Below are 14,675 nucleotides of genomic sequence, written 5' to 3'. Positions count from 1 at the left end.
GTTCTTGTTATCAGTCATACATGCATGAGAACCCTTCCTTCCTGGCTTTTTAAGGCTCCACTTATCAGTCACTTGTGTCTGATAAAGTGACTCTGATAAAGTCACTTGCGCTCTGACACAAATGTCTGAATTTTTTTTTTCCTTTGAGATGGAGTTTCGCTCTTGTCACCCAGGCTGGAGTGCAATGGTGCAATCTCAGCTCACTGCAACCTCTGCCTCCTGGGTTCAAGCTATTCTCCTGCCTCAGCCCCCTGAGTAGCTGGGATTACAGCCGTGCACCATCACGGCTGGCTAGTTTTTAAAATATGTATTATTAGTATAGACTGAGTTTCACTATGTTGGCCAGGCTGATCTCGAACTCCTGACCTGAGGTGATCTGCCGACCTTGGCCTTGCAAAGTGCTGGTATTATAGGAGTGAGCCACCGCGCCCGGCCAAATGACTCCATTTTGATTCTGACAGCTTTCACAGTACATACCCCTAAAGGCAGTCATTTTCTGCCTGTAATGTCCTTTGCTCAGTTCCTATTACTATGTAATCATTTAAAAATTTTACTTCCTCAGAGAGGCCTTTCCTGGTTATCTGCTGTTTAAATTGGGTACTTATACCCACTTCCTCATTCCCCAAGATTCCCAGATGTGAGTTAATATATGCGTTAAAATGTGAACTTGACAGATGGTTTTTCACAAGGGTACTAACAAATGCTTTAAGGAATGTAAAAAGTCTCTGTACTTGATTACGAGGGGCGGCATTGCTGGTGTGTTCTCTGCTGAAAATAGTTTAAGCATTCAGAAGCCAAACCCTTCTACTGAAATACTTTTCTAACTACCATGGTGGGCTAATGAAATGAGTATAGTGCCAATCTATGGGAAAATAATACATATTTGTTATTTTTAAATTCTTATCTATAGTATTGAGAAGGACTGTTCAAACTCGTCCTGCTCCACGACTTCCTCCAACTGTGGAAATAATTGAGAAGGAACAAAATTGGGAAGAGAAGACCTTACCTATTGATACAGACATTCAGAATTCAGGTGAAGAGAATCGTCTCTTCACTCAGAGATGGAGAGTCTCTCACATGGGAGAAGATTTGGAGAACAAAACTCAGGCTCCTTTTGTTAACCTCTCACAGCCCCTCTGCAATTCCCATTCCAACACTCAACAGTCAAGAAGCCCCACATTCTCAGAAGAGCTCCCAGTACTGGGAGATGGGCAGCAGCTGAGAACAAATGAGTCATTAATACAAAGAAAGGACATAATGACACGAATTGCTGATTTGACATTGCAGAATTCAGCTATCAAGGCACATATGAATAATATTATTGAGCCCAGAGGAGAGCAAGGGGATGGACTCCGGGAGTTGAACAAACAAGAAAGTGCAAGTGACATGACTTCTGTGAGTACCATTTAAGGATTGATTAGGGACATATAGGAATTTAAATAGGAACTTTAGCTTGGGCAACTTAAGAAACTTCTTTTCAGAAGTGATCCTAGAAAGCTTTGAGGCTAGATGGCTTATGTTTGGCATGTCCTCAATACAATAGGTCCAAGTTATTTATCAGTCTGTTGTACATACAATACAAGACAGCATAAAAGGAAAATTATATAAATGAAAATAGGACAAAGATAAAATGCGTAGGAAAGCTAAGATTAAGTTAGGAATGAAGTTTTAGGTATAAAATATAGAATTAATATTACTTGAATGTTTGCCACACAGCCACATGTTAATTGAAAATATTTTTATTTTTAAAATGGCTCATAAAAGAGTATTGGCCCTCAACTCATGAGTAGTTAATTTTTGAGGACATAGAATGGATTTTCCTATAGAAATGAGGTGGTTTTTTTGTTTTGTTTTGTGTGTTGTTTGTTTGTTTTGTTTTTTTTGAGACAGAGTCTTGCTCTGTTGCCCAAGCTGGAGTGCAGTGGCGTGATCCCGAGATCACGCAACCTCTGCCTCCCGGGTTCAAGTGATTCTCCTGCCTCAGCCTCCTAAGTAGCTGGGATTACAGGCATGCACCACCACACCTGGCTAATTTTTGTATTTTTAGTAGAGACGGGGTTTCACCATGTTGGTCAGGCTAGTCTTGAATTCCTGACCTCGTGATCTGCTCGCCTCAGCTTCCCAAAGTGCTGGAATTACAGGCATGAGCCACTGCGCCCAGCCTGTTTTGTTTTTTTGAGATGGAGTCTCACTCTGTTGCTCAGGCTGGAGTGCAGTGATGCAATCTTGGCTCCCTGCAACCGCCGCCTCCTGGGTTCAAGCGATTCTGCTGCCTCAGCCTCCCGAGTAGCTGGGATTACAGGTGCGTACTACCACACCTGGTGAATTTTTGTATTTTTTGTAGAGGCAGGGTTTTGCCATGTTGGCCAGGCTGGTCTCGAACTCCTGACCACAAGTGATCTGTTTGCCTCGGCCTCCCAAAGTGCTGGAATTACAGGCATGAGCCACTGCATCTGGCCAGAAATAATGTTTTAAAGGATTATTAAAGCCAGACTTTAATATACATATTAATCATCTGGGGATCTTGCTGAAATGTGGTTTCTGATTGAGTAGGTCTAGGGTAGGACCTGTGCATTTCTAATAAGTTCCCAAATGATGCCAGTGCTGCTAGTCTGAGGACCACGCTTTGAGTAGCAAAGGTCTGCATTTTATAGTGCAGGAGTTTTGTAAGTTAAATAAACTTTGTGGGCTAACCTGGTAACTTAAACCTTCATTTCGTTGTTTATGGGGGAGATAGGAAGTCTAAATTCCAGCTAGGGAGGGTTTATAAAAGAGCTCCAAATGCTGGTTCCAGTGATGGTAGACACTTTCTTTTACCCCTTCTAGAGCCAAGGCAGCTCCTGTCAAGTTTCTGATAGGAGGAGCTGGGCACTGTCACTGGGGATTAGAAGCTCGTGAGGTGGCTGTGTTCATAAGGGCTTTAACAACAGTGGGTTGGAGGACTTTGGTGAGGAAGGTTAGGGTGAGGTGAGTCATAGGGTAAGGGCCATCTTTGTCAGCACTGGGTCATGGGGAATAAGGACAATATGGGTACTGAATCATAGAAGTAGACAGAAGGAACTGGCAGAAGAGGAGCCAGAAAGGAATATTGCTAGTAGGGAGCAGCCAGCCATTGGTAGTGGTGTATATAAGTAAATATCAACTGCCTCAATTTTGAGTCACTGGGAGGCATTTATATATTTGTAGTTTTGAAGATTATTCGTAACAGGCAACTCTTGGTTTAAAAAAGACAGCAGAGTCTAATGTTTTGCTTGCCTCCTTTTCTAATTAGTGTGTAGATTAAGCTGGAAGGGACTATCTAATATTTCTGTCTTCACTACCCTCTTTTGTTTTAATTGGAAATACAAAATGATCTTTAATTCATACTGATTTTCCTATTTATTTATTTATTTATTTATTACTAATAGACATAAGCTAAAAATCAGTGATTTTTATTAGGGATTGTTTTTTCCCAAAGAGAAATGAAATAACTAGGACTGAAATAATGACATAATTAGGAATAATGAAATAATTAGGAATGACATAAGCACATTTGGGGGGGAATTTTCAAATTAAATTTATGCTATATTTTTTGGGTGGCTATTTTTTACCCTACCTCTCATATTTCTTTCCAATCACCAACTATTCTTGAATCAGATACCTTAGGCCAAAAGTGGCTTGGGGAGGCTGACATATGGTTAGAAGGAGTGACAAGATTCCCAGAATCTTTGCCAAATGGTGCATATTTGAAGACTGTAATTATAGAAACTTCTGTTTGCAAGATAGCAGATCCTCTTTTGTAATCTGTCAAACTGCAGATCTGTCTTCAAAGATGTGTGGCATTTACTTAGAGACCAGCTCACTTGGAGCAGTCTCTTTGCTCATGTGATCTTTTGTGCAGCTCTGCAGATACTAAGAGATACAGAAAAGCTTTTCCCAGAATATATGCTTAAGGGGACTGTAAATTCTATTGTATGCTCACTATTCACATTTATATATAGTAAGGGCTATGAATACTAACTTGCTGGCATTTGTAAGTCAAAATTGTGTGAGATCGAGGCGGGTGGATCACGAGGTCAGGAGATGGAGACCATCCTGGCTAACACGGTGAAACCCCGTCTCTGCTAAAAACACAAAAAATTAGCTGGGCATGGTGGCAGGTGCCTGTAGTCCCAGCTACTCGGGAGACTGAGGCAGGAGAATGGCGTGAACCCGGGAGGCAGAGGTTGCAGTGAGCCGAGATAGCGCCACTGCACTCCAGCCTGGGCGACAGAGTGAGACTCCACCTAAAAAAAAAAAAAAAAAATCGTGGGAGAGATTTTTCAGTATTCGGTATTCAATTTGTACTTTTTTTTTTTTCTCCCAAAGACTTTTCCAGTAGCACAGTCTCTAACACCAGGTAGTATGGAGGAACGGATTGCAGAATTGAATCGACAAAGTATGGAGGCTCGTGGAAAACTACTGCAGTTGATAGAGCAGCAGAAACTTGTTGGTTTGAATCTTTCTCCACCAATGTCACCTGTTCAGTTACCTCTCAGAGCATGGACTGGTTGGTCACAAATTCATGATTTAAAAACTAGAAATATGAAGGTTTTCAGTTTTCTTGATTTTGCAAGTTTATATTAAGCCAAAAGAAGTATCAGAGCATATATTTTGGTGCCTTCAATTTTGCACAGAAAAAAATAGCCCTAACTCACAGGTTAAGTGACAGAAATGGGATTAGAAGGCAGATCTCCTGATTATTTCTGTCCTATGATGCCTATAGTTAATCTTCGGTGTCTGAGTTCCTAAATTATCGTACATCTAAATGGGATTCATTATAGTGTATGGTTCACTTAGGTCATATGCTGCAACTAAGCATGAAATATCTGAATGTTCATTTAGAATTTCATCAGCAACGAATTACAAGTTATTATTCTGTAAAACAGTTAAAACATTTTAACTCAATTAAATTTTTTGTTACATTTAGGAATGTGAAAAGCTGGAGGGGATTCTGAATAATAAAATAGTAACTGAAAAAATTGTCATAGTATTCACATTCAAAAAGATACTGATGAAACGAAGTATGTATCAAGTTGCTTTTTATCAGAAATTGCACTATTAAGGCCCTCAAGGGACAGAGCTACATGAAGAGTACTGAGAGATTGATTTTGGCCCAGTAAAAGAGAAGGCTCTAATTGTCAGGAATAGAAAAAGCTCCATGTACCAATAATTGATGTGTTCTCTGAGATGTTCAAACATTGGTGTTTGAAGGGGACTCATATGTCTTATTTCTGGTTGAAGTAGGTTACCTTTAAGATACCTTCCAATAAGACTTTTCCCCTCAGAAATTATTTCCTTTTTGAAATACAGACCCAGAAAGCAGACTCTTTTGGAAATTGCTGGAAAAAGATGGTAATGCATTTCCCCAGGGCTCTCTCTGTTTATTCTAGGCTTCCTCAAATGACAGTTTCGTCTACTGTTCTTCATAGTTATGAAGCCTAGAGACAACTTCTGATTAGAATAAATAAATCAATTAACTATGTATGAACATGTGCTATGTGCGAACATGTACTATGTGCGAACATGTACTATGTGCCTGCCATGTGTGGGCTTGAATACTCTAGCATTTGAGTAGGGGAGCAGGCAACAAACAAATCAATATTTGGGATAATATCAGTTAGTGCTAAGTGCAAGGAAGAAAAATAAAGCAGATCAGCCTTAAGAATAATTTTGTGTTTAAATATACATCTTCCATTTCAGTATTTGTGTATGGTTAAAATATGCTTTTATTTATGTTATGTAATTTAGTCCTCAACATACTTTAAGAGGAGACAGGGCTAATATTATACCTATTTGATGAATAAGTAAACTGAGGCACAAAGAGGTTATGTGATTTATCAAGTTACAAAGCAAGTTGTGGATTTGCAACTGCATTCTTTCCTGTCCAGTGATTTATCTCTAAAGTATTCTTTTTATAAGTAAAATTCTTATATTTGTTTAAAAAAAAGCCTCTGTGGACTATAATGATAAAAATAAAAATAAACCATATGCCATGAAAAACCTCTTTTGTTTTCTAGGGTAACTGAGGAATATTTTGTAAAATTAAATAGGGTTTTATTACCTTGTAAAGCCAGGAAGTCACACAAAGTCAGGAGCCTCTGTGAAACTGCCTGTGATGAACATTAAGTCTTTCATTAGTAAATACTTAGTAAATATGCTGATTGATTACCTACTTCTGAAATATGGAAAATATTCATAATTATACTTGCTATTGGCCATATGGAGCTCTTCAGCCAACTTTCCTCTCCTACTTTAATGTCTTCAGTAATAATCATAATGTAATCGATTTAAAAGATTTAAAGTTTTACTGAATGACTTCAGAACTTTTCTTTTTCCTTTTTTTTTTGGGAAAACTTTAGGTAAGCTCTTTTGGACAAAGATCTCAAGCTCTTTAGGGCTGGCTCTTAATTCCTGTTTTTCACCTCCAGAACTGACATGATGCCACTTGTCTGAAGATTCTGGCTCTCTATGAACTGAATTAACACTAGTAACTAAAGTTTCTTATCCCACAGTTCAGTAAAAAAAAAAAAAAAAAAAAAGTCTTTCAAGTGTATCTTGGGCTAAGATTAAAACAGATGGAAAGAACCACCAAATTTTTAATGTGCAGTTTGCAGTAAGATAGAAATTGAGTGAAATTTTTATTTCATTGAAAGGTAATGAAACTAATATTTATTTTTATATTTTAGAAGGAGCAAAGAGGACAATTGAGATATCTCTTCCAGGAGCAGAAGCCCCAGAAAGCTCAAAATGTAGTACTGTCTCTCCCGTCAGCGGGATAAATACAAGAAGGTAAGTTGCAGTGTGAATATTTACTTTAAAAAAAAAAGCAAAAAGAATTTGGTATGTATTTTATTCTCTTTGTGAAAAAACGAAGTGTACAGTATCTGACTTACGTTGAGACAGACTCATGCAAAGAGAGTAAAATAATTGGAAAAGAGAATTTTGAGGGGAAATGGAGTGAGGAATAAACTTTAAGTAGAAAGGCATGGGTTTGCTACTGAAAACAAAAGTGAGATAACACGTATGTAGAGTACTTACGGGTTACAAAATTAGGAGATGATGTATGACAGGACAGCTGAATTGACCAATAGTATTTTCCTCCTTCACAGTAAATGAAACTGAAGCTCTCCGAGTTAATTGGGTGATTTGTCTAGATGGGTCATATGATTGGTAAATAGTGACACTAAGGACATACCTGGCCTTTCTGTCTCTACTCTGCATCCTTACTATTGTACTGTGCTGTTCCAGGTCGTGTTACTCTTCTACTACCTGGACCTTTTTCCCCATCCCTGCACGTTCTTTTTCCCTTTGTTATTGAAAACTTATCCATATAATATTGTAATGGCAGATACATGTCATTATACATTTGTGAAAACCCACAGAATGTGTAACACAGAGAGTGAACCCTGATGTAAGCTATGAACTTCAGTCAATTATATCAACATTAGATCATCCGTTGTAATAGATTTGTCACACTAATGCAAGATCTCAATAATAGGGGAAACTGTGTGTGTGTTGGAGATGGGGGGTAAGGGGCATATGGGAACTCTGTACTTTCCACTCATCTTTCCATAAACCTAAAACAGCTCTAAAAATTAAATTGTATTTGTATTAGTCCATTTTCATGTTGCTGATAAAAACATAACCGAGATTGGGAAGAAAAAGAGGTTGAATTGGACTTACAGTTTCACATGGCTGGAGAGGCTTTAAAATCATGGTGGGAGGCGAAGGACACTTCTAACATGGTGGCAGCAAGAGAAAATGAGGAAGAAGCAAAAGCAGAAACCCCTGATAAACCCATCAGGTCTCATGAGACTTATTTACTATCACGAGAATAGCATGGGAAAGACCAGCCCCCATGATTCAGTTACCTCCCCATGAGTCCCTCCCACAACATGGGGGAATTCTGGGAGATACAATTCAAGTTGAGATTTTGGTGGGGACACAGCCAAACCGTATCACTATTAATGAACAAATAAAGACTTACAGGTTGGTGAAAATAAGTTACAAATAATTTACCTCGTTGGACCTAAGTTAGCCATATGTTTTCAAGCTCTTGCCAGTATTGAGAATTGTCAGTTGTTTGCATAATCTTTTAAGGTTAATAATGATAGCTCACTCTCTTACTCTGTTTTATTTTTCATGAATAGATCTTCCGGGGCTACTGGTAATTCTTGTTCTCCACTAAATGCCACCTCAGGAAGTGGGAGATTCACACCTCTTAATCCAAGAGCAAAGGTACACGTTAAAATGTAATTGTGAAATGCATATAGGGGTGAGGGTAGAAGGTGGCTGATTTAGTGATTTCCATTCTTAATTATCATTCCTGTTATCCTAAAGCTGGTATGATATTCTTAAAAGAAAAGAAATACTAATTTACCTTTTTAGGAAAAACAAGCCGTATACTTCTTCTGTTTTCTAGGGTAACTAAGGAATAAGGTAAAATTCAATAGGATATTCAACAGTCCTTAAAGACTGGAAATTACTGGTTTCAGGTAGAGCTTCCCATATATTACGGCAGGCCACACAAGGTGTGCCTTGAATGGGTTGTAGATCTACTGAGCTATTGGTTCCCCCAGTCCTTGTGCTTGGGTGCGGTCTGGGACAGCCAGAGCACTGGGTCCAGTCACTTTTCCTCTCATTTTATCCCTGTGTGCCATATCTGACTGTGCCATTGGTTAAATAGGTTATGGTACCAGGGAAAAATAAATGTCTTAATGTGTTCTTCATGTATTTTGATGTGCCATAGGTATGTATAGAAGCTAAGCATTTCACAGTATATTCAAAATTTTTGCAGAAGGCATTTTTTCTGTGGTGCTAGTACAGTAAAATATAGTTCCTTTGAGCGGTTATGGTAAATTGTGAGGATATCTTTAAAATTGTAAAAGTTGATTTTGTAGACTTGAGCCAACAAGTGTCTGACATTGGGAAAATCTTTGCATTTCTTATTACTGAGTTCAGTAATTAGATCAAAGAGTGGGTGCTTATAGCCCAAATTAAATGATAGGGGAAAGATATTAAATGATAGGGAAATGATAGATACCCGAATTGTCCAGTTCTAGGAGATTTGTTCTTTGCTACTTCTTATATTCTACAAAAGCTTTAAAGTAAGCTATTTTATATAAATTATTCTTAGTTCCTGGAATTTAGTAACATTTAATTTACTAAGACCAAATAACTGCCTTTTTATCATTTTAAAAATTTATGCCTATGATAGCTATAAAACACTGGACTTAAAAAAATTATGACTCCTAAATCAGTAAGAGGATCTGTTGACCAAGTAATCAGTTATTTGGTAGTATCTCTGTTAGAGAATAAACATTGCCAATAACAATTTAATTTCCAGTACCATTCAATGGCACAGGATGACTTTGTTTTATGCACTTGGTCTAAATGATCTGTAAATCTTGAGTAGTCTCATGTTTCTAATTACCATCTAAATTTTTTCCGTGTCTTTGTTCAACAGATTGAGAAACAGAATGAAGAAGGCTGGTTTGCTCTTTCTACCCATGTATCATAAGTGAAGTCAAGTCTCACTGAGTTTGTTCTTAATAATTTATTACTCCCCTTTCCCTGCTCTGACTTTTAAGTTTTTATATCCTTCTTTCAGATAAAACCTACAAAGATCCTGTGAATTAGTACTAATGAAACAGAGAAATAAAGCAATTATTTTTTGACTTTCTCAAATAAGTTTTCAACAACCAACTGACCTACAGCTCCCTGTGAATGAAACTTTGACTGTAGAGAAGTTGAAGTTTTGTATTTTAATACTTTCTTAAGTATTTTAAGGGTTTTTTTTTATTAATACATTTTTACGTTTATCTTTATTCAGGGTTTTTTGAGATTTAGTGTATCTTAGTTGATCCATTTATTTATTTATTTTCCTGAAGAACTAATTTGCTTTGCATGTAACTTACAATAAAATTCCTCTGTGTGATTAGAGTCTGGCTTTCAGGAATATGTAACACCTACTTTTCTTTCTTTTTTCTTGGGAAGTCATTGCTGTTCATCACTTTTTTCATCAAGTGAAATATACAGCCTTAAAAAAAATAGGCCTGGGAGTGTTTGTTTATATTTGCTTAAGCAGGTAAGAGTGGTTGCATTTATTATAAAATCTTATGTAGTTTTTAAATGTGAAAATGTCATCAATAATGGTAATGCAAATCAAATAAATATGATTCTAGAGCTCAAATGCCTAAATGTGGTAACATTGATTTAATGGTATATTTAATGTTTCAAACAATTAAATAGAAAAAGTTGCTATTAATTTTCCCAGCCCTGAATTTAAGCAGATCTTTCAGGGTAGATTTCTCTTTTTTTTTTTTTTGAGACAGAGTCTTGCTTTATTGCCCAGGCTGGAGTGCAGTTGTATAATCTGGTTCACTGCAACCTCAGTCTCCCGGGTTCAAGCAATCCTCTTACCTCAGCCTCCTGAGTAGCTAGGATTATAGGTTCATGCCACCACGCCCAGCTAATTTGTGTATTTTCAGTAGAGACGGGGTTTCACCATGTTGGCCAGGCTGATCTCGAACTCCTGACCTCAAATGATCCACCTGCCTTGGTTTCCCAAAGTGCCGGGATTACAGGTGTGAGCCACTGCACCCGGCTCAGGATAGATTTTTCAGGGTACCCTTTTGGTTCTGAGATGTTTATTTCTATTTTAAACTTGTTTTTTGAATGATCTCTGCTCCCTGGCTCTACGATAGGAATTCTCAACCTGAGTGAACAATTCAAACTGAGATTACTTGTGTTTAGACTCATATATTTTGATAACATATGACTTCTCCAGTATGCCCCAGAAAGCTGCTAATAACTTGCTCAACCTGAAATTTACAGTTTTCCAAATTACAGGTTGGCAGAGATACTGGATTGATAACAACATCCACAGTTACGATATAATCATTCTTATGCTGTAAACAAAATTATTTTGGTTAGCAGAATTTAATAATTAACTGTTAACTACATACTAGGCACTATTGTAGCCACTTTATGTGCTTCATGACACCTTATGGGATAGGTACTATTATCCTCATTTTGCAGATGAGGAAACTGAGGTACAAGGAGGTATTTTCTCAAGGTCACACAACTAGGGAGTGGTGGCACTAGAATGGGAACATAGGCAGTCTTTCTCCAAAGCCTATGCTGTGCTGCCTCTTGTTGGAGAGTAAACCTGTTTTACAGTGTGTGTAGTATGGAAGCAGCATAATAATAAGAATAGCTGTTCCTTATTGAGCCATTACTGTGGCAGACACCATATTATAAGCTGTGGTATCACCATTATCTCATTTGAATCTCATAGTAGACCTATCAGTTAGAGGTATGTAAATGCTTCCTCCTCTCCCAGCACCTTTACAGATGAGGATGCTGAGCCCTAGAGGTGAAGAAAGTTGTCTAATGACAGAGTGCTTGTAAGAGGTAAAGCCAAGACTTGAAGCTCTTTCTTGCAGTTACTGGATTTCTCCTAATTTACGGGAACTAATACCGTACAGTAGCTAAGGATGCAAGTACTGAAACCAGAAATCTTGCCTCAAATGCCATTTCTGCCACTTGAGCTGTGTACTTTGGACAAATTAATCTCATCTTTCCCATTTGAAAGTCAGACATAATGTCTTCCCTAGAGGCTTGTGAGGATTAAGTGAGGCAAGTGTATGTAAATGGGCTGAGATCAGAGCTTGGCTCACAACACTCAGTAATGATCACTGCCAATTTTTTTTGGTATATAAATAAATAAATACACTATTTCCCCCATGTTTCCAATTTTTAAGACATTGTATAGTGAATTTATTGTATCTTTCTCAGATTAACAATTGCACACAGTGCTTGAAATTTAGAGGTATTTCACCTGAAAAGATGTCTAGAGATTGAAAGAAAACATGCTGGGCATATGATTTGAAAATATAAATAACATGCTATTTAAAAATAAGTTTACCCTATGTTTTCTATCTTTTCTGGCACCTAGATATACCATTTAATAAGTAATAGCAAGGATAATCATTTTTTTAAGCCCTGGAAAATCTTGATTAAAGAGGACATTTCAGTATTGCAAATAAATGCATGGTATTTGTGTAACATTGTGGAAACTAATAAACACAAATTGTATTATAGCAATTTTTTCTTGCCAATTTTATTGACAAATAATTTATATACAATAAACGACATCCATTTAAAGAGAACAGTTTATTGGCTTTTGGCAGTTGTATATACCCATGAAATTACCACCACAATGAAGACACAGCATTTCTATCATTTCTAAGATTCCTTGTGTCTCTTTCCAGTGCATCTCACTAAGTCCTAGGCAACCACTTTGCCCAAGTCTCTAGACTATCTTGGATGTGGAATGACTTTGTGTATGTTTAACTTTTGAAGAAACCTCTCAAATAGTTTTCCAAAGTGGTTATGCCATTTTACATTCCCAACAGCAGTGTATGCGAGTTCCAGTTGCTCCATATCCTTCTGCATTTGGTGTTAGCAATCTTTGAAGTTTTACCCCTTCACGTGGATGTGGAGTTATGTGTATTGTGGTTTCTGTTTCCCTTATGACTACTTTTAAGCATCTTTCCATGTGCTTATTGGCCATACATATATCTGATTTGGTGAAGTATTCAAATCCTTTGCCCATTTAAGAAATTGGGTGTTTTTTTCTTATTGAATTATAAGAGTTCTTTATACATTCTGTATACAAAGTCCTTTGTCACATATTGGAATGACCATTTTAAAACAAGTATTTGGTAACTAATAACGTTAGGCTAGGTACTTTAAAAAACAATATGACCACAGTACTACAGAGAGGTTGAACAAACTGCTAAACCTAGAAATCTGTCAAGGGAGGCCTATACTTTTGTGCCCAGAGCGCTGCGACCAAGAAACCTACAACATAAAACCTGATTTACTCTTAAAAGCCAACAGAGATAATATAGTTTTAAAAATAACAAAAATCCCACGATGTATCTTTGTTGTTGATGTTGCCGGCAAGCTGCCTACTATCTCCCAGGACCCCTCTTAAAATCGAAGTTAAAACCTGACATAGGAACGCCGCGATCAGGGCTCCGTTGGGCCATTTTGGAATATCGGGCAGGTATCTTCGACGGTATTCATGTCATTTAATTATCTACATGACGTCCTTTAGGGGATAATAAACTCGTCGGGCTTTTCTGTTTGGCTTTGAACCAGCGTCATGAGGCGGAGAAGGCCCGACCAAAGGGCGGATAGGTACCGGGTTCCCGGAGAGCTGGACGCCGGCCGCGCATGCGCCCCACGGCCCGCCCTGGTTCCGCCGCCCTGGAAGAGGGGTGGCGTTGTCTCGGTAACCGGAGTAAACGGAGGCCTCCGGCAGACGCTGTGAAGAGAGGAGCCGCGGCGGTCAGTACCTTCGGTGAGTTTGGACCTCAGCAGCCGGCAGTTTCCACACCCTCCCTCTTAAATCTGTGGCGCAGAGGGCAGTGAACCCCACTTGGGCTTCTCTCAGGCTGGACCAGTGTTATAGCCTTCGTCCTCCCTGCGGTAGCTCAGCAAACTTTTGAAGCCTCGAGTATTCTCAGGCTCGGAGCTAGACACTGTGTGCACGGTTCCTGCCTGCGAGACCCTGTCAGTCTGACCGGGCGGAAGCCAGCCAGGCAGCAGGAGCACGGCTTAGACCCGGCCAAGTCAGAGCAGCAGCGAGTCAGCTGGGAAGGTGCTGGGGCTCCCCGCTCCAGTGAGACACCTGCCCTGCGCTCAGCTGGGTGCGACGCTTGGCACGCTGGGCCCTCTGCACTTCGGTTTCCTCATCTCCAGAAAGAAAGGTGATAATGTGACCTCATGGAGTTCTTATTATTATTAAACAGGATAATACAAGTAAAGTGCTTAGCACATGCATGACACATCGTAGGTGCACATAAATATTTGTCGGATAATAGGTAAAGACAGTCACATACATGTGTGCTGCTCAGTGTGTCCAATCAATCATGAGTTGCTAAGGGTGCGTACTGATGAAAATCTTTGAGAGGAGAAGGCTAAGGAGGCTAGGGAGAGAGAGAGGGTGACTGTAGCTGGGCTGCAATAAGCTACAGACCCTCTGACAAGGGACCTTTACACCAGACCGAGGAATCTGAGCTCTTATTTGATAGCAGTGATGAGCCATTAGAGGTTTGAAGCAAGAGTGACACATTAAAAGCTGTGTTTTAGAAATACAAGCGATAGTGTAGAAAATGGGTTACAGAAGGGAAGACAAAGTATGACGGTACAGTAATGGTAGAGGTGAGACACAATGAGGACTGGAACTACAGAGGGACAGCAGGGACAGTAGGAATGAAGGGAGGGGAGGAATTCAAAAGGCTTAATCACTGGACACCAAGTAACAGGACTTGGAAATCATCTACATGAATTGGGTGAGAGGAACGGATTCAGAGTAAATACGCTGCTTTCTCATCTGTAAAATAATGACAGTAATAATAATGGATAGCAAGACTTTGTCTCAAAAATAATAATAATAGGCTGTGCGCGGTGGCTGACGCCTGTAATCCCAGCACTTTGGGAGGCGGAGGTGGGTAGATCACCTGAGGTCAGGAGTTCGAGACAAGTCTGGCCAACATGGGGAAACCCGTCTACTAAAAATACAAAAATTAGCCGGGCGAGGTGGTGTGCGCCTGTAATCCCAGCTACTCGGGAGGCTGAGG

The 14,675-nt window shown here is 39.0% G+C and overlaps 2 protein-coding genes across 19 annotated transcripts in view; both read left to right on the top strand.

The window, feature by feature from the left end:
- The window catches only part of SPICE1 (spindle and centriole associated protein 1), a 69,956-nt gene extending 59,743 nt beyond the window's left edge, over positions 1–10,213 (top strand). For all 6 annotated transcript variants that reach the window (XM_009446165.5, XM_054680903.2, XM_016941668.4 and 3 more), the window contains 5 exons: positions 911–1,395; positions 4,348–4,528; positions 6,708–6,810; positions 8,172–8,259; positions 9,488–10,213. In XM_009446165.5, coding sequence (XP_009444440.3) covers positions 911–1,395; positions 4,348–4,528; positions 6,708–6,810; positions 8,172–8,259; positions 9,488–9,541 — 911 coding nt within the window. In that variant the 3' untranslated portion in view covers positions 9,542–10,213. The remainder of the gene's footprint in view (positions 1–910; positions 1,396–4,347; positions 4,529–6,707; positions 6,811–8,171; positions 8,260–9,487) is intronic.
- CFAP44 (cilia and flagella associated protein 44) overlaps positions 10,019–14,675 on the top strand; it is a 158,535-nt gene continuing 153,878 nt past the window's right edge. For 10 of the 13 annotated variants that reach the window (XR_010155709.1, XR_010155710.1, XR_010155708.1 and 7 more), the window contains exons 1-2: positions 10,019–10,108; positions 13,192–13,393. Coding sequence is in view for 7 of the 13 variants with exons in the window: in XM_009446166.5 (XP_009444441.3) it covers positions 13,267–13,393 (127 nt within the window). In the remaining 6 variants the exon portion in view is untranslated. Of the gene's footprint in view, positions 10,109–13,191; positions 13,394–14,675 lie in introns of those variants that run through there. The other 3 variants (XM_063807000.1, XM_063807002.1, XM_063807001.1) reach the window with 3 other exon arrangements.

The sequence above is a fragment of the Pan troglodytes genome, chromosome 2 (assembly GCF_028858775.2).
Source record: "Pan troglodytes isolate AG18354 chromosome 2, NHGRI_mPanTro3-v2.0_pri, whole genome shotgun sequence".
NCBI classification, from domain to species: domain Eukaryota; kingdom Metazoa; phylum Chordata; class Mammalia; order Primates; family Hominidae; genus Pan; species Pan troglodytes.
This window is presented reverse-complemented; position numbering and strand designations above follow the sequence as displayed.